Source organism: Hyperolius riggenbachi, chromosome 3 (assembly GCF_040937935.1).
Source record: "Hyperolius riggenbachi isolate aHypRig1 chromosome 3, aHypRig1.pri, whole genome shotgun sequence".
NCBI lineage: Eukaryota > Metazoa > Chordata > Amphibia > Anura > Hyperoliidae > Hyperolius > Hyperolius riggenbachi.
In genome coordinates, this window is record NC_090648.1 from 97,883,936 (window position 1) to 97,903,751 (window position 19,816).

The 19,816-nt window shown below is 45.0% G+C and overlaps 1 protein-coding gene across 1 annotated transcript; it reads left to right on the forward strand.

Annotated features, from left to right (window-relative positions):
* The first annotated feature begins 14,538 nt into the window (after positions 1 to 14,538).
* On the forward strand, positions 14,539 to 19,359 carry NKX6-3 (NK6 homeobox 3). The gene is made up of 3 exons (XM_068272288.1): positions 14,539 to 14,908; positions 16,824 to 16,993; positions 18,806 to 19,359. Exons 1-3 carry the CDS (start codon positions 14,539 to 14,541, stop codon positions 19,034 to 19,036), a joined length of 771 nt encoding a protein of 256 aa, XP_068128389.1. The 3' UTR covers positions 19,037 to 19,359.
* Positions 19,360 to 19,816: the final 457 nt, after the last annotated feature.

Sequence of the window (19,816 nt, forward strand, 5' to 3'; positions counted from 1 at the left end):
TTTCAACAGCATTTCCTGAACAGCAGTTGCAAAGTCTAACTGACAAAATAGTGTGCAAGTGAGTAGGGAGGGTGGCTGGTATCTTACTATTTTGGCAGTTAAAGGGAAGGTTCAGGGAGGGTGGGGAAAAAATAAAAATCAAATTCCACTTACCTGGGGCTTCCTCCAGCCCGTGACAGGCAGGAGGTGCCCTCGCCGCCGCTCCGCAGGCTCCCGGTGGTCTCCGGTGGCCGACCCGACCTGGCCAGGCCGGCTGCCAGGTCGGGCTCTTCTGCGCTCCAAGTCCTTGTACTTCTGCGTCCCACGCCGGCGCTCTGATGTCATCGGACGTCCGCCGGGCTGTACTGCGCATGCGCAGTAGTTCTGCGCATGCGCAGTACAGCCAGGCGGACGTCCGATGACGTCAGAGCGCCGGCGTGGGACGCAGAAGTACAAGGACTTGGAGCGCAGAAGAGCCCGACCTGGCAGCCGGCCTGGCCAGGTCGGGTCGGCCACCGGGAGCCTGCGGAGCGGCGGCGAGGGCACCTCCTGCCTGCCACGGGCTGGAGTAAGCCCCAGGTAAGTGGAAATTTATTTTTATTTTTTCCCCACCCTCCCTGAACCTTCCCTTTAAACTTCTCTTGCGCAGACTAGCTGCGACTTGCTGAAGTAACGGGACCCAGTACCAGAGCTGGAGAAGGCTGAGGAGGCCGGTGTGGGAGCGATCCGTGGGGATGGAGGAAGCCCCAGGTATGTATAAATCTTTTATCTTGTCACTGGTACACTTTAACCACTTCCCGACCGCCTAACGCACAGCGGCGGCCGGGAAGTGTACCCTGCAAGGACCGGCTAACCCACAGAGGCGGCGGTCCTTGTAAGGGCATGGGCGGAGCGATCGCGTCATCCGTGACGCGATCCTCCGCCGGCTTCTGACGCCGCTCACCCGCCGCAACATCCCGCCGGCTATACGGAAGCGCCGGCGGGATGTTAAACCGACGATCGCCGCATACAAAGTGTATAATACACTTTGTAATGTTTACAAAGTGTATTATACAGGCTGCCTCCTGCCCTGTTGGTCCCAGTGTCCGAGGGACCACCAGGGCAGGCTGCAGCCACCCTAGTCTGCACCAAGCACACTGATTTCCCCCCCCCGCCCCCTGATCGTCCACAGCACCCCTCAGGCCCCCCCCTGCCCACCCCCAGACCCATGTTTACACCCAATCACCCCCCTAATCACCCATCAATCACTCCCTGTCACTATCTGTCAACGCTATTTTTTTTATCCCCCCCCCCTGCCCCCTCCTGATCACCCCCCCCCCACCCCTCAGATTCTCCCCAGACCCCCCCCCCCCCAGACCCCACCCCATGTACTGTATGCATCTATCCCCCCTGATCACCTGTCAATCACCCATCAATCACCCCGTCACTGCCACCCATCAATCAGCCCCTAACCTGCCCCTTGCGGGCAATCTGATCACCCACCCACACCAATAGATCGCCCGCAGATCCGACATCAGATCACCACCCAAGCGCAGTGTTTACATCTATTCTCTCCTCTAAACACCCACTAATTACCCATCAATCACCCATCAATCACCCCCTATCACCACCTGTCACTGTTACCCATCAGATCAGACCCTAATCTGCCCCTTGCGAGCACCCAATCACCCGCCTACACGCTCAGATTGCCCTCAGACCCCCCCTTATCAATTCGCCAGGGCATTATTTACATCTGTCCTTCCCTGTAATAACCCACTGATCACCTGTCAATCACTCATCAATCACCCCCTGTCACTGCCACCCATCAATCAGCCCCTAACCTGCCCCTTGCGGGCAATCTGATCACCCACCCACACCAATAGATTGCCCGCAGATCCGACATCAGATCACCACCCAAGCGCAGTGTTTACATCTATTCTCTCCTCTAAACACCCACTAATTACCCATCAATCACCCCCTATCACCACCTGTCACTGTTACCCATCAGATCAGACCCTAATCTGCCCCTTGCGGGCACCCAATCACCCGCCTACACGCTCAGATTGCCCTCAGACCCCCCCTTATCAATTCGCCAGGGCATTATTTACATCTGTCCTTCCCTGTAATAACCCACTGATCACCTGTCAATCACCCCCTGTCACTGCCACCCATCAATCACCCCCTGTCACTGCCACCCATCAATCAGCCCCTAACCTGCCCCTTGCGGGCAATCTGATCACCCACCCGCACCAATAGATCGCCCGCAGATCCGACATCAGATCACCTCCCAAGTGCAGTGTTTACATCTGTTCTCTCCTCCAAACACCCACTAATTACCCATCAATCACCCCGTCACTGCTACCCATCAGATTAGACCCCTATCTGCCCCTAGGGCACTCAATCACCCGCCCATACCCTCAGAATGCCCTTAGACCCCAGCCCTGATCACCTCGCCAGTGCATTGCTTGCATCTATTCCCCCCTCTAATCACACCTTGAGATACCCATCAATCACCTCCTGTCACCCCCTAGCACACCTACCCATCAGATCAGGCCCAATACAAACTGTCATCTAAAAGGCCACCCTGCTTATGACCGGTTCCACAAAATTCGCCCCCTCATAGACCACCTGTCATCAAAATTTTCAGATGCTTGAACAGTCATCTTGAGACATTTGGTTTCCAGACTACTCACGGTTTTGGGCCCGTAAAATGCCAGGGCGGTATAGGAACCCCACAAGTGACCCCATTTTAGAAAAAAAGACACCCCAAGGTATTCTGTTAGGTGTATGACGAGTTCATAGAAGATTTTATTTTTTGTCAAAAGTTAGCGGAAATTGATTTTTATTGTTTTTTTTCCCACAAAGTGTCATTTTTCACTAACTTGTGACAAAAAATAAAATCTTCTATGAACTCACCATACTCCTAACGGAATACCTTGGGGTGTCTTCTTTCTAAAATGGGGTCACTTGTGGGGTTCCTATACTGCCCTGGCATTTTAGGGGCCCTAAACCGTGAGGAGTAGTTGACAAAACAAATGCCTCGAAATGACCTGTGAATAGGACGTTGGGCCCCTTAGCGCACCTTGGCTGCAAAAAAGTGTCACACATGTGGTATCGCCGTACTCAGGACAAGTAGTATAATGTGTTTTGGGGTGTATTTTTACACATACCCATGCTGGGTGGGAGAAATCTCTCTGTAAATGGACGATTGTGTGTAAACAAAATCAAAAGATTGTCATTTACAGAGATATTTCTCCCACCCAGCATGGGTATGTGTAAAAATACACCACAAAACACATTATACTACTTCTCCTGAGTACGGCGGTACCACATGTGTGGCACTTTTTTTACACCCTAAGTGCGCTAAGGGGCCCAAAGTCAAATGAGTACCTTTAGGATTTCACAGGTCATTTTGCGACATTGTTGGTTTCAAGACTACTCGTCACGGTTTAGGGCCCCTAAAATGCCAGGGCAGTATAGGAACCCCACAAATGACCCCATTCTAGAAAGAAGACACCCAAAGGTATTCCTTTAGGAGTATGGTGATTTCATAGAAGATTTTATTTTTTGTCAGAAGTTAGCGGAAAATGACACTTTGTGAAAAAAAAACAATTAAAATCAATTTCCGCTAACTTGTGACAAAAATAAAATCTTCTATGAACTCGCCATACTCCTAACGGAATACCTTGGGGTGTCTTCTTTCTAAAATGGGGTCATTAGTGGGGTTCCTATACTGCCCTGGCATTTTAGGGGCCCTAAACCGTGACGAGTAGTCTTGAAACAAAAATGACCTGTGAAATCCTAAAGGTACTCATTGGACTTTGGGCCCCTTAGCACAGTTAGGGTGCAAAAAAGTGCCACACATGTGGTATCGCCGTACTCAGGAGAAGTAGTACAATGTGTTTTGGGGTGTATTTTTACACATACCCATGCTGGGTTGGAAAATCTCTCTTTAAATGTACAATTGTGTTTAAAAAAAATCAAAAAATTGTCATTTACAGAGATATTTCTCCCACCCAGCATGGGTATGTGTAAAAATACACCTCAAAACACATTGTACTACTTCTCCTGAGTACGGCAATACCACATGTGTGGCACTTTTTTGCAGCCTAACTGCGCTAAGCAGTCCAAAGTCCAATGAGCACCTTTAGGCTTTACAGGGGTGCTTACAATTAGGCACCCCCCAAAATGCCAGGACAGTAAACACACCCCACAAATGACCCCATTTTGGAAAGTAGACACTTCAAAGTATTCAGAGAGGGGCATGGTGAGTCCGTGGCAGATTTTATTTTTTTTTGTCGCAAGTTAGAAGAAATAGAAACTTTTTTTTTTTTGTCACAAAGTGTCATTTTCCGCTTACTTGTGACAAAAAATAATATCTTCTATGAACTCACTATGCCTCTCAGTGAATACTTTGGGATGTCTTCTTTCCAAAATTGGGTCATTTGGGGGGTATTTATACTATCCTGGAATTCTAGCCCCTCATGAAACATGACAGGGGGTCAGAAAAGTCAGAGATGCTTGAAAATGGGAAAATTCACTTTTTGCACCATAGTTTGTAAACGCTATAACTTTTACCCAATCCAATAAATATACACTGAATGAGTTTTTTTTTAATCAAAAACATGTTTGTCCACATTTTTCGCGCTGCATGTATACAGAAATTTTACTTTATTTGAAAAATGTCAGCACAGAAAGTTAAAAAAATCATTTTTTTGCCAAAATTCAATTGTCAATTGTCGCCGCAACACGCGGCACTCGCGTGTTGCGGCGACAGGTCGCCCGTGAGTATGAGGCGTTGCACGGGCGCGCACACCGAACCGTCGCTCGTTGCTGATGTCGTCAGGCGATTGGCACGGTCAATCGCCTGGTGACAGTTGCCGCCGCAACTGTCGCTAGTTCGCGTGAGTATGCGGACTAGCAGCAGCAACATAATTGAAAATAGACGGCGCTCCCGGCAAGGGGGAGGAACGTCGGCCACAGCTTCTGTCGTACAGCTGGTCCCTCTTCCGCGTGTGTACGCGAAGGACCTGGCGACGAGCTGTCGCACGCCTGTCGCGCACACGCTCACGTGTGCTGGTGACAGGCCACTTTTGTAGCCCGTGAGTATGGGCCATAAGACACAAAAATTTTTACCGTTTCTTAGTAAATAAACTCCAATGTGGCTGGCAAATAAACTGTACTGTGCAAAAAAAAATAAATGAATTGCTTCTATTTGTTTATCCCATATTGATTTTCACCACTGAGAGATGAAATTTCACCATAAACTAAAACTCCACATTGCTGTAGAATGTAAAAGGCACCAACAAACTCCACAACAGCACGAAAATAATTTAGTGAGCTGTCCACAAGGAAATTGCATAGCACTGATAGCATGTTTGATGTTCTCAATTTACCCAAGAAAGCAGAAAACCATTAGCTGCATATACATACATTAATTCTCCCCACACCACTCACAAAATAATCCAATGTAAGTCAAGGCTGGGTTTTTACTTGTTCCCCTCTAGACTAACTTTCTTGCGGTTGCTTTTCCATGTGCAGCAGCCACCCTCCTATTTCATGTCCAGCTCCATCTTTCATGGGTACTGTCTATGTCCAACTGCTACTTGCAGTCTTGTACAGCTCCCCATTTGCAGCCTCTTGTTTCACTTGCAACTCACTATACTATGTCCAGCCTCCCTACTGAGCAGCAGCCACCCAAGAACGAGGCCCTGTGGCCTTTCCAGAAATCCAGCCTTGAATTACCAGCTACAATGGACCTGCCTTCAGCAGGTGTTCTAGGGACACCCACCTTGTGAATTTTGTGAAGCTGGTGAAACGCCAGACAAACTAAGACAAATTCGGTAATTTTCTTACTTAGAAATCCTACAACCTCAACATGAGAGGTAAGATTGAGCAATTGTTTAAAAAAAAATGGCAAAAGGCTTGTTAGCCAATCCTATACTATAAAATCCCTGTGTCGCTGCGTCTGTCCGTCCGTCAGTGCTTTTTAGCACTGCGCACTCCCCCCCCCCCCCCTCCCTTATAAAAGGCAGGCATCGCCGGCCATTTTACTCACTCGTGTGCCTGCAGTAAATTGAGAGAGTCTGCAGCAGCTGTCCCTTCTCTTAGGGAAAGCTTAGTTAGGCTCTTGTAGGCTTGTTAGCTTGCTCCTTGCTGATTCTTATTGCTAAAATAGCACTCCACAACAGCTCTTTTGAGAGCTAATCTTGTTCTTGTGATCTATTTTTTTTATGTGTGTGTCCCACTGACACTTGTGTTGCATAGACAGCCTTGATAATTCATACTGTGTGTGCCACTGCCAGGCCCAGCACATTCAGTGACTACCTGTGTGAGACAGGTGCACATTACCCATCACTGCATATACCTACCTGTTGTTCACTGTGCACCCACCCACCTACGTGAGCGCATGCAGTGTCACTGTGCCTGTCCGCTACCTGTCTGTGTGTGACAGGTGCACATTGTAATACCCATTACTTACTGCATATACCTACCTGTTCACAGTGCACCCACCTACCTACGTGAGCTGAGCGCGCAGTGACACTGTGCCTGTCCGCTACCTGTCTGTGTATGACAGGTGCACATTGTAATACCCATTACTGCATATACCTACCTACCTACCTGTTTTTCACAGTGCACCCACCTACCTACATCAGTTGAGCGCATGCAGTGTCACTGTGCCTGTCCACTACCTGTCTGTGTGTGACAGGTGCACATTGTAATACCCATTACTGCATATACCTACCTGTTGTGTTCAGTGCACCCACCTACCTATGTGAGTGCACGCAGTGTGATATACCACTCCGTGCATACCTGTTGACTAATACAATGTGCAGTCACACAGGTGCAGTTAAGTCAGTGCATACCTTTCACTTCATCCCCCCCAAATATGGACAAAACAAAAGGCAGGCCACCTGGCAGGTCTGTTCAAGGTCGCGCTGTTGTGATTTCGTGCGGTACGTACAGTGTTCAGAAGAAGGCATGTGCCATCAACCCCCAATATTGTCAGGACGTAGTTGACTAACACAGAACACCTCATCTTTCTCAGCTTCCGTACAGAATTGTGACATATCTTCCTCATCCTGCTTTGATTCTGGCACCCCACTTAACACTCAGTTGGCCGCCATCACCCTAGGGCTCAGTGGTGTGGAAATGTTTTTGTGTGTCTGCCTCAGATGAGAGCAATGCCATCTGTACGCTCTGCCACCGAAAATTGAGCCGTGGAAAAACCAAGACCCGCGTAGGGACAACTACCTTACGAAGGCACATGATTACAAAGCACAAACTGCAATGGGATGACCACCACTGAATTTTTAAGGCCTCTGCTAGCAGTGGCTGCTATAATAATTTTTCTGGTGCGTGTTCATGCCTGCCTAATTTTTCTGGCTGCACTGCAGCTGCAACAACAAAACAAAAGGCATGTACATGTGCCAATTCCACTTCATGATCATTACCTTGCCGCGGTGAAGGGGCTTGCGTATCACAATAAAGCAATGACCGACGGCTATATGAGTGTGTCGGGGGGGGCACACCCACAATAATAAGGGCGTTGCTTCATTGTGGACAGACCAAATTTGGTCAGCTGGACAGTCACTGTTCTGTCATTCAGCTACCACAGCCCGGCGACCATATGGGCTTGAAAACCGCCACGGCCTGCACTCTCGCCATGGTGCGCACCAGTCCAGCACGGCCGTCACAACACAAACAGCTGGTTGCGGTGCGTTACACAGTGAGTTTGGTGTATCAGTGTGAAGCAGAACTCTAATTACACCCCCTGATTGATGTATACCCATGCAAGATGTTTTAAAGCACTTTAGGCCTGCAATTTAGCATTCAATGTGATTTTGGCCCTTAAAACGCTGCTTTGCGTCAAATTCAGATTTTTCCCCGGGATTTTTGGCGTCTATTTCACTCCGCCTTGCCCCCCTTCAGGTGTTAGACCCCTTGAAACATCTTTTCCATCACTTTTGTGGCCAGCATAAGTGTTTTTAGTTTTCAAAGGTCGCCTCCCCATTGAAGTCTATTGCTGTTCGCGGAAGTTCGCGATCCGAAAATCGGAGTTTCGGGCCATCTCTAAAACACACTGCCTCTACATGTTTGTTGTATACTACCCCACATCTCGTTTCCCCAGCCTCGCTCTGGGTCCCACTCTCCACTGCAAATGTTTCACCTCTTGACTTTGAACATCAGCAATTAAAAGAATGAACCCAGAGTGAGGTCGTAAGATAGCGGAAGCAGGAGGTCCCAAAAGACATGGACCCCACTGGGAGCGGAAGTGGCCAAAAGGAGAAGACGTGGCAGCTGGATCCAGGAAAGAGGACTATTACAGTTCCTTGCCAGCATAACCTTCACTGCTTAATCAGGGGGAACTAGCATCTAAGGGACAGAAAATGGGTGGAAAGGTCTAAAAAGAAGCCATGTTTAAGTACTGGACAGTACTGGTCAGAAAAATGGATGAGGGCCATCACAACTCCATTCTGGATATGCCATAATATGACCAGGAAAAGTAGCAGTCTTGTGGCATTAATCCCCCCCCCATCCCCCACCAGGCTGGTGCATTGTAATCTCACCTTTTTCAGCTGCATTGACTCCGGTGATCTCATCTGCTGTCTTCCCTGAGCATTGCCATCACACATTTTTTGAATATGATCCATTGACCACAACTCTTGGCTTTCTGGCCAATAGCCAGTTCCTTATTCATGCACACAGATTATTCCCCCGTCCTTAACTTTCGCACCAGACTGTTGTGGGTAACAGTATTGAAGGTTTTTGAAAGGTCCAAGTTTATCAAAGTTACAGCATTCTGAATGTCCACATTAGCATTCACCATCTCATAAAAGCTGGGCATGCTACTCAAACAAGGCCAGTCCTTAGTAAACCCATGCTGACGCTGGGAACAAAACTCATTATTTTCAGTTTGTCTTTATATATTGCCAGGATTTACGGCAAAAAAACAATTTCAATTTGATTATGTTTTTATGTACATAAAAACAAAAGTAAACAGTATGTTTCTCAAGGTATACTTATTTCTTCATAGACTCAGGTTGTTTGCTGGACAGGTGTGTCACTTCACCGCTCCATTGCATCTGGCTATCTATACTGGGAAGGCCCTCTCTGGCTACCTAATTCTAAGGGTCTCTTCCTGCTACCTATACTGGGGGTCACATCTGGTTTCCTATAGCAGGGGTCTCTTCCTGCTGCCTATACGGGTGGTCACATCTGGTTTCCTATAGCAGGGGTCTCTTCCTGCTACCTATACTGGGGGTCACATCTGGCTTCCTATAGCAGGGGTCTCTTCCTGCTACCTATACTGGGGTCACATCTGGTTTCCTATAGCAGGGGTCTCTTCCTGCTACCTATACGGGTGGTCACATCTGGTTTCCTATAGCAGGGGTCTCTTCCTGCTACCTATACTGGGGGTCACATCTGGCTTCCTATAGCAGGGGTCTCTTCCTGCTACCTATACTGGGGTCACATCTGGTTTCCTATAGCAGGGGTCTCTTCCCGCTACCTATACCGGTGGTTACATATGGATTCCTATAGCAGGGGTCTCTTCCTGCTACCTATATGGGTGGTCACATTTGGTTTCCAATAGCAGGGGTCTCTCTGGCTACCTATCCTGGGGGTCTCATCTGGTTTCCTATAGCAGGGGTCTCTCAGGCTACCTATACTGGGGGGTCACATCTGGATACCTAAACTGGGGGCTACCTCTGGCTAGCTAATTATGGGTGCCCCTATAGCTACCAACTAATGGAGGTATCTCTGGCTAGCTATACTCGGGGTGCTTCCTAATGCTTAAGGGCACCTCTGGCTACCTATACTGAGGTAGGGCTACCACTGGTGACCTAATACTGGGGACCCCTCTGGTGGCTACTAAGTACTGAAGATACCATTAGCTACCTAATACTAGGGGGTACCATTGGTTACTGCACGGCAACAGTGTGCCCAAGTGTCTGGTCGGTGGGGGTATTTTTACTCATTTGCCCTGAGAACTATTTAATCTATAACCTGCTCTGGGTATAATAGTATGTGCATGTCAGTGAACAATGTACAGATAAAGAGTAATTAACTGTAATATTATGATGTAGACGTGTAATGGACTTAAATATATGTTTACACATTAAGTACACATAAATATGGTCAGTTTACAATGATATCCTTTAAGCATCATAATTGCCTGCTGTAGATTTCATGGTCACACTTGCCATTTCTTCAGAGGCTCAATAGTCAATTCATATTTCAACATCTTGCACAGCCGTAGCGCAAATCAATTCAGAAAACGTTGTATAATCATCTACCAACATTTCCAAAAGGACAAAACAATTCTGCTCAGATGCTTGACTGCAAATATGAGAAAAGTGCTGCGATCCCGGCTGTGTTTTGCATCACCCCATCCTTTGTTTTTCAGTATCTCGGGAAGCCAAGACCAAAGTCTCCAGACTTGGGACCTGATGCACTGTTTGTAAATTTGCAGTGCGAAGGCAGAACACAGCAATTTTACCAGTACCATTTTAACGGGGTAATGCATGTATTACTATGGTAACTAGGGATGGTCAGTGAGATGCAAAGTTTCGAGCTGATGCAGCAGTATGCAAATTGTGTATGCAAATGTATTCAGCTTCAAAATGAACCAATAAAATCCAGCTGAGATAAATTTCGATTGGTCCATTGTCAAGCTGCATACATTTGCATACAAAATGTGCATAATCCTGCATCAACTCAAAATTATTTGCATCTCATTGACCATCCCTAATGGTAATGCATGGTATGCTACTGTACCATGTGTTACCCCAGTAACACAATTTTCGCTAATTTGTATGATGGGTGCCACCCCCCTGGCGTTAGCCCTGGTATAATTGCTGTGCGCTGTCTATGCACAGAAATTTCACGGACACTGTGCATCAGGCGCTTAGTGACTTCTTAATGACTTCTCATAATGACTTAGCGACTTCTCATTAGTGACTTCTAGCTAAATTATCAACTTCAAACTGGACCAATCAAAATCGTCAGCCACTGCATTAGATTGGTTGGAAGTCCAACCAAGATGAATACATTTACATAGAATGACCACAAAATCTGGTATCAGTTCAAAATTTCCAGCATCTCTTTACAAAGCTATCTTGTATATATATATGCACTCTGCCTGTCAGCGCGGGAGATTTACACTGGCTACAGGAGGATCGTCGCTGGAGGATCATCAGGGAGCTGCACGTCAGAGGCCGGCCAGGTGAGTGAATTTTTTTTTTTACAGGTTTATTTTCTGGTGAATGCTCCTACATAGCGATTATTTTCTGGTGAATGCTCCCCACATTGCGATTATTTTCTGGTGACTGTTGCCCACATAGCAATTATTTTCTGGTGAATGCTGCCCACATAACGATTATTTTCTGGTGAAATGCTGCCCACTTTACGATTATTTTCTGGTGAAATGCTGCCCACTTTACGATTATTTTCTGGTGAAATGCTGCCCACTTTACGATTATTTTCTGATGAAATGCTGCCCAATTTACGAATATTTTCTGGTGAAATGCTGCTCTCTTTACGATTATTTTATTATGAAATGCTGCCCACTTTACGATTATTTTCTGGTGAAATGCTGCCCACTTTACGATTATTTTCTGGTGAAATGCTGCCCACTTTACGATCATTTTCTGGTGAAATGCTGCCCACTTTACGATTTCTGGTGAAATGCTGCTCTCTTTACGATTATTTTATTGTAAAATGCTGCCCACTTTATGATTATTTTCTGGTGAAATGCTGCCCACTTTACAATTATTTTCTGGTGAAATGCTGCCCACTTTACGATCATTTTCTGGTGAAATGCTGCCCACTTTACGATCATTTTCTGGTGAAATGCTGCCCACTTTGCGATCATTTTCTGGTGAAATGCTGCCCACTTTACGATTATTTTCTGGTGAAATGCTGCCCACTTTACGATTATTTTCTGGTGAAATGCTGCCCACTTTACGATCATTTTCTGGTGAAATGCTGCCCACTTTACGATCATTTTCTGGTGAAATGCTGCCCACTTTACGATTTCTGGTGAAATGCTGCCCACTTTACCATACAGGGAGCACCTATACCTGGCATTACCCACCGTGGCGCACTTATCATGCCACACTCGCTCCTTTTTGGGGGGGGGGGGGGTTTGGAGGGGGTGGTGGTGGGGTGTCTTATAATAACCAGCACCGGGTGTCAAATGCCCTAGACATATATATATATATATATATATATACACATATATATATATTGTAAATGCAAACATTTAGGTTTATGTATTTGGCTAGTGTTGGCTCCACCCACTTTTTCTGACCCTAACACACAATTACTCAATGACCAAGTTTGTGAGCTTTGCGGTCTTTGGCATCAATAGTTTGTTTTGAAATGAAACAAATCTGATTGGTTGTTTCTGGCTCCACCCCCTTTTCTGAATTTGAATGCCAGTCACCCAATGACCAACTGTACCAGGTTTGAGGCTTGTGCCATTAACAGTGCAAGAATGGCAGCAATTTAATATTCCCCTTGAAAATCAATAGGTGAATTTTGATTGGCTTTTGTAGGCTCCACCCACTTTTCTGAATATTAATCCCAGTCACCCAGTGACCAACTGTGCAAAGTTTGAGAACCCTACAGTGTAAGAATGGCTGCAGTTTATATTTTCCCAGTGAAATTTGTATTTGTCTCTGCCCACTTTTTGGTTATGGGGATAAAAAGTCTTAATAGGTTATATGTTATTCAGGTAATGTACTATGTGTGTGCCAAATTTCATTCAAATCCATTCAGCCGTTGCTGCGTGATTGAGTAACAAACATCCAAACTTTCACATTTATAATATTAATAAGATAAGATACAGTATATACCTTTTATTTTTTAAAGGAAATAAATATCATAGAAAAAAATTAAAAATGTAAGTTATAAACAGAGAAACATGGAGGAGTAGAAGAATATATTTACTGGAATCAGCCTTTTCCTTAGCCTGACCTGCTCATTATTAACCCCTCTATTTTTTCCCTATTTATTTCCTATAAAAATCAATCCTGTGCTTTCTGCCGAATGTTGGCCCTTCCATATCCCACAACTCAGCGGCTCAATATTAATTAACAGGGCACATTAATAGCTGCAGAGTCTGACGCAGCTCCCCGGCCCCAGTCCTGCCCCATTCATGTGACGTGCTTTTCCTTTCACACAGCAATACAGCCTCTTATCAGCACTCATTATATCTTAATTGGCTGAGATATGGTCGCTAGTCAAAGAGATCATTTAAGTTTCACAGTAAAATTCTCTATTTGATTTTCTTTAAAATATTTTAATTTGTGCTTTAAAAACGGTTCCATAAACAATTTACAAATAAAGGTTAGGTAGTAAAAAAAAAAAAGTTGATAAAAAAAAAAACAAATACAGAAATTTTAATCTGAACTGACAGACGCTTGAAATATGTTGTAAGACTGTGTACTGCAATCTATTAGCTTGCCATAAATCCCATTGTAGCAGAGGGGATAGGCAACGTCAGTTTGTGGACAAACATCTCTGTGGAAAAATCAAACTCATTAAATCCCTATCTTAAACTTCAATTTATCTAGGGACGTCTATCTGGGTGCGAAGACTGTGGGGAGCGGCCAATCGTTGGCCGTCAACCATCATCCTTTGGCCAATGACTAAGCTGCCTGGGTGAGGGAGGAGGTGAGCCAAAGTAGGTGTAGGTTTACCAGCATGGTGTCCTTATCATTTTCTGGGCAGGAGTGCTCAGGAAGACTGAAAGTTACTAAGACTGGATAGGAGGGGATCTATAGGTAGACCAGACATTAGGGACAGCTGAGCACTCCCAGATAAGGTTCTCTACAAAGCAAAAAGAGGAGGAAGGTGAACTTGGATGGCTAAACGCACTAGCAGACAAGTTTTATAATAGGAACCAAAAGCTAGTGGTGGTGGTGGAGGAGAGCGAGAGCTTAGGGGAATATAGGAAGGGAAATCGAAGAAAGCAAAGTGAACAAAGGAAATGATGATTGCAGAACGAGTGAGATGGAGTGGAGGAAAATAGAGGGAGAGACGAAGACGGAGAGAAGAAGAAAAAGAGGGAGCTGGAGAGAGAGACACTGAAGGAGCGAGCCTGGTGAGAAATGAGAGTTTGAGAGAGACAGTGACGGAGTGAGAGATAGTGAGGAAGAGTGGGCAGGGAGGGAAGAAAAGGTGAGAGAGAACCAAAGGAGAATAAAGAGAAGACAGCGGGTGCAAGGAGGGTGACAAAGAGGAGAAACTAGAGAAGCAGAAGAAAAGTGGAGATATGGAAAAATAACGACAAAGTAGACCGGAGAAGAGGCACGAAGCAAGGAGAGGCACGTCAGAGGAGAAAAGTCACTTTGGGTTAATAACACTTTTAGTGTAAGCCTTCAAACTATTTGTATTCACTTGTATGTCCCACCTCTCTCTCTGCTTTACCCATTCTACTGCTCATCATCAAAGCTTGAACAAGACTAAACAAAGGTTCCAGGACTTTTTCATGGGTTTGACCCATCTTGGAGTTTTCCCGGCTCCACTGCTGGTGCTACCTTAAGAGGAGTAATAATTTAAATCTCATCAGCTATGGAGACTCACCATCCTGGATCCTTTATGCTTCCTGCCTACACTGACATTAAAAGCCCCGGCTGCCAGTTCCCTACCCACACCACCTTCCACAAGCTTAGCAGCTCTATGCTGAGCTGTCATCTTCCTGCAGGAACACCGCATGGCATATCGGACATCCTTGGCAGACCACTGCCCGGTCCACATGGTGGGGTACTGCCAGCCTATCCTACTATGCCAAGCTATGGAAGAGCTGCAGCCACAGGAGGCTGCTGTGCTGAACAAGGAGGCATCATGGCCAAAAATGGAAGTCCATACGGCACCCAAGGCCAGACGGCTTGGACTGAAATTGGACAGGATTGGAGAACAGCAAACAGGACACTTAGTAATGGTGAGTGATATACTAAAGTATTTCTACTTATTTATTTCTACTTATTTATAGAGCGTAGGCACGTCTCAAAAAGTGTTATACAACCTGAACTGCAAAGAATTTTAAAAAGACGTATGTCCAATATTATTGTGAAGGCTTCTCATTTAGAGGTGAAACTCAAAAAATTAGAATATTGTGGGGAAAGTCCATTTATTTCAGCAATTCAACTTAAAAGGTTGAAACTAATACATGAAATAGAGTCATTACATGCAAAGTGAAATATTTCAAGCCTTTATTTGTTATGATTTTGATGATTATGGCTTACAGCTTATGAGAACCCCAAAATCATCATCTCAGACCATTAAATATTGTAAAATGTGGAAGAAAGGCTAAAAGTGTCAGACTCTAATCAGCTAATTCATCCAAAACACCCGCAAAGGGTTCCTATTTCATATATTAGTTTCACCTTTTAAGTTGAATTACTGAAATAAATAGACTATTGCACAGTTTTCTAATTTTTTGAGTTTTACCTGTACATCTATTTAGATATGGGTAAATTATTTTTAAGAGTTTCTTTTCTCCTGGTGGAGGATGTTCCCCATGACCACTTATGTTCACCAGGAGAAACTCTTAAAAATAATTTACCCATATCTGAATAGATCTTCTTCTGCTAATTATGATAGAGAATTTCAGATTAAGATTGTACAGCACAAACCTTTAGAAATTTTGTAGACATTTTCTACTCTTCAGCACACACAGCAATAAATCGGTCTGGCGTTACGTTATGCAGCATTATCCTTGCTTGATACATTTACAGACTCAATTCCAGCACATATTTAGGGAGCACTTTTATGAAAAGTTTCTTTGGTAAGGGGCACAGAATATGGAAACACTGAGAAACATTCACTGAATCGCTGTAGATGTATTTGACATTTATGATGAAAGAGAGTAATGTGAAGCAAGAAGTACAAATCATTCTCTCTAATGAGAACTTACTTTAACTATTGCCATCAACAGTCATGACTTCAATAAACAGAAAACCCAGCGGAAGCCTCTACGAGAGATCTATGAGTTTCAGAACCTCAACTTACACGCAATCACCGCGGCATGCTTTATTCTCATTACTTCTCACACACTGCCTGGCACAGATCAATTGAACGATGACTATTCAAAGACTGAACCAAAATAAAAAATTAACTCAATAAATAAGCAAACGTCATCCTCGACAACTTACTAAGGAAGAAATAGGATTAGGAAATTTACTTTCCATAAGATGTTTAAGTACAGTAGAGTCTCGGTTATCCGGCATTGATGGGGACCGGCTAATACCAGATAAGTGTGCATTCTGGTTGCTTGAGACCCAATGTTAAAAATAGACATAGCTAATAGATGAGTCTACTCCACTCTATATACATACCATATGCATGGGTTTCCTCAGGCCACTCTGGTTTCCTTCAACATCCCAAAAACACACAGATAAGTTAATTGGCTTCCCCTAAACTGACCCTAGACTACAATGGACATATGACTATGGTAGGGATTAGATTGTGAGCCACTCTGAGGGACAGTTAGTGACTTGACTATGTAGTCTGTACAGCGCTGCAGAAGAGGTTGACTAAATCATAATACATACCATGACCTCTGTATAAAATGTTACAGTAAATAAAAGTATACTAACCTTGGTGAAGCCATCCAAACCCAGTCTAAGCACAGCAGAGCTCACAAACAGCCAAAGAAGTTGGTCTTCACCACTGTGAGTACTGCTGGTGATTGTGCTGGATGGTTGAGACTGCTGGTTAGTTGAGTTCTGGATAATCGGGTCTCTACTGTACTTAGTTACTGGGTTAGGGAGTCATTTTACACACGTTATATTGTCCAGTTCTGAAAACTCTATCTTTAGTCACCGTATTCTTTCTATGTCATTGGCTTCTGTTAGTAGCCGCTGGGAACATAGATGTGTCTGCAAGGAAGAAGCACACCCGCCCCACATTTACGGGACACCAAATATTCGCCCTGGAGAAAACCTTCGAACAGACAAAGTATCTTGCAGGACCAGAAAGGGCACGACTGGCCTTCAGCCTGGGCATGAGCGAATCCCAAGTCAAGGTAGGTGCTACTGGTCCTACTGTGCAGGATGGCAGAAAACACTCTACAGTATTCTCACTGTATTCACTCCATGTGCATCAGCAGAATGTACACTGTCATACAAGCCAGACCGGCTCTGTCTAATGGATGTCATTAGTAATAGGGACATTATGGGCTGGCTACATACACCTGAAGAGAAGGTAGGAAGATAGTAAAATGACCACTATCACACACACACAAAGAAAATTTAACATACACGTGTACACATTATAAGATGTACATTTCTCCCAGAATAAAATGCTGTTTAAATTACTTTTCTCCTATTTTGCTGTTCCTTACAGTAGGCAGTACAAATTTACGAGATCGGAGAAATTTGGACTGCTCCACCTCTTCATGGGGGATTTTCAGTATCTCCTTTATTCTTTACAAATCCCTGGAAAGAATCTATAAAAAGATGTTGGCAAGCTTCCCCACTAATTTGCATACTATTTCGGCAGTTGGACTGAGCAACTACCATTCACTAAGTGCTTTTGAAAATACAGAAAATCATTAGTCACCCATGAGGAGATGGCCAGTGCAAAACCTGTCAGATGGCCGGCATCTTTAAATAGATTAGTCCTTTAAATATTGGACATCTAATAGAGAATTCTGGACAACTAATGAAGAGATAGATATATAAAAATACAGACGTGGCTAGAAATTAGATAGATGAATGGATGGATGGATGGATAAATGAATGGATAGATAGATAGATAGATAGATAGATAGATAGATAGATAGATAGATAGATGTTCCCAACCCTACAGGTAAATCTCCAAAAATTAAAATATCATGCAAAAGTCCATTTATTTCATACATTCAACTTAGAAAAAACCAAAGTCTTGTAAAAGTAATACCTTTTAATGGCTAACTGATAAAGTTAAATGATGCAAGCTTTCTGGGATCTAGTCCCCTTCTTCAGGCATATTTCTAGATGTTAGCTGTAGTAAAACACTGATGCAGGGAAGCTGTTTTACTACAGCTAACATCTAGAAATATGCCTGAAGAAGGGGACTAGATCCCAGAAAGCTTGCATCATTTAACTTTATCAGTTAGCCATTAAAAGGTGTTACTTTTACAAGACTTTGTTTTTTTCTACCTACATATATTGTTTGGCTAACACGGTACAGAAACATTTTTACTACTATCATACATTCAACTTAAAAGTTGAAACTAATATATGCAGGCGATTTGGATGAATTAGCTGATTAGAGTCTGACACTTTGAGCCTAGAATATGGAACATTTTCACAATATTCTAATGGTCTAAGATTTTGATTTTGGGGTCCTCGTAATCTGTAAGCCATAATCATCAACATTAACAAATAAAGGCTTGAAATAACTTGCTTTGCATAAAATGAGTCAATTTAATTTCACCTTTTAAGTTGAATTACTGAGTGGCATAGCTAAGTAGCTATGGGGCCCAAATCCTGCCAAGGACAACCACAGTGTCAGAGGTGCAAGAAGGGGATGGGGAACAATGTATTAATGATAACTACTATTCAAAGTATCTATAGAAGTGATTATTACCAGCACAGGACCAATATAGAGCTAATACTGTGATAGAGGGTGGACCCTTCGGGCCCCGATGCGGTTGCTACCTCTGCACCCCCTATTGCTACGTCACTGGAATTACTGAAATAAATGGACTTTTGCCAGATATTCAATGTTTTTGAGTTTCACCTGTACAGACATCTGGCTCTTGATACTAGTTGGTGCTGAGAATACTGATACTGTAGAATGATGATACCACATCTAGAATGACTCCCTAAAATCTATTGCTGTACACCTCCAGGTCTGGTTCCAGAACCGACGCACTAAGTGGCGTAAGAAGAGCATTACGGACCCCAGCGGCCAGTCCACCCTCACTTCCAGGGCCCCCGGAGAGCTGACTCCCTCAGAGAATGAAGATGATGAATACAGCAAACCTCTTGATCCGGACTCCGATGATGAGAAAATCCGCCTGTTACTGCGGAAACACCGGGCGGCCTTCTCTGTGCTGAGCCTGACCCCTCACAACATGTGACACCGAACATTGCTCATCAGAGGGACACCCCAGTGTATCACTAGTGACCATTCATTACTGATGGGCGCCGCTGGCATTCAAGAAGCACCATCATAGACTCCATCACCCCTGACAGGCATCATGTAACTGTAATGAAACCATTAGCCAAAAAACAGACATTATGAAGTGGACCGTCTACAATGATACTGCAGGAGCAGCAGCAGGCTCCCCACATCCGCCCCCCTCTGTGGACTGCAGCAGCAGGCTCCCTACAACTGTCCCCCCACTGTGCACAGCAGCAGAAGGCTCCCACATCCACCCCCTGCGTGCATTGCAACAGCAGGCTCCCCACATACACCCCCTCCGTGCTTTGCAACAGCAGGGTCCCCACATCCTCCCCCCCTCTGTGCGATGCAGCAGAAGGCTCCCCTCTTCGTACACTGCAGCAGCAGGCTCCCCACATCCATCCCCCCTCCGTGAACTGCAGCAGCAGGCTCCCCACATCTATCCCCCCTCTGTGTGCTGCAGCAGGAGGCTCCCCACATCCATCCCCCCTCCGGGTGCTGCAGCAGCAGGCTCCCCACATCCATCCCCCTCCGTGCACTGAGCTGTGAGCTGCAGCAGCAGGCTCCCCACATCCGTTCCCCCTCTGTGAGCTGCAGAAGCAGGCTCCCCACATCCGTTACCCCTCTGTGAGCTGCAGCAGAAGGCTCCCACATCCACCCCCTGCGTGCATTGCAACAGCAGGCTCCCCACATACACCCCCTCCGTGCTTTGCAACAGCAGGGTCCCCACATCCTC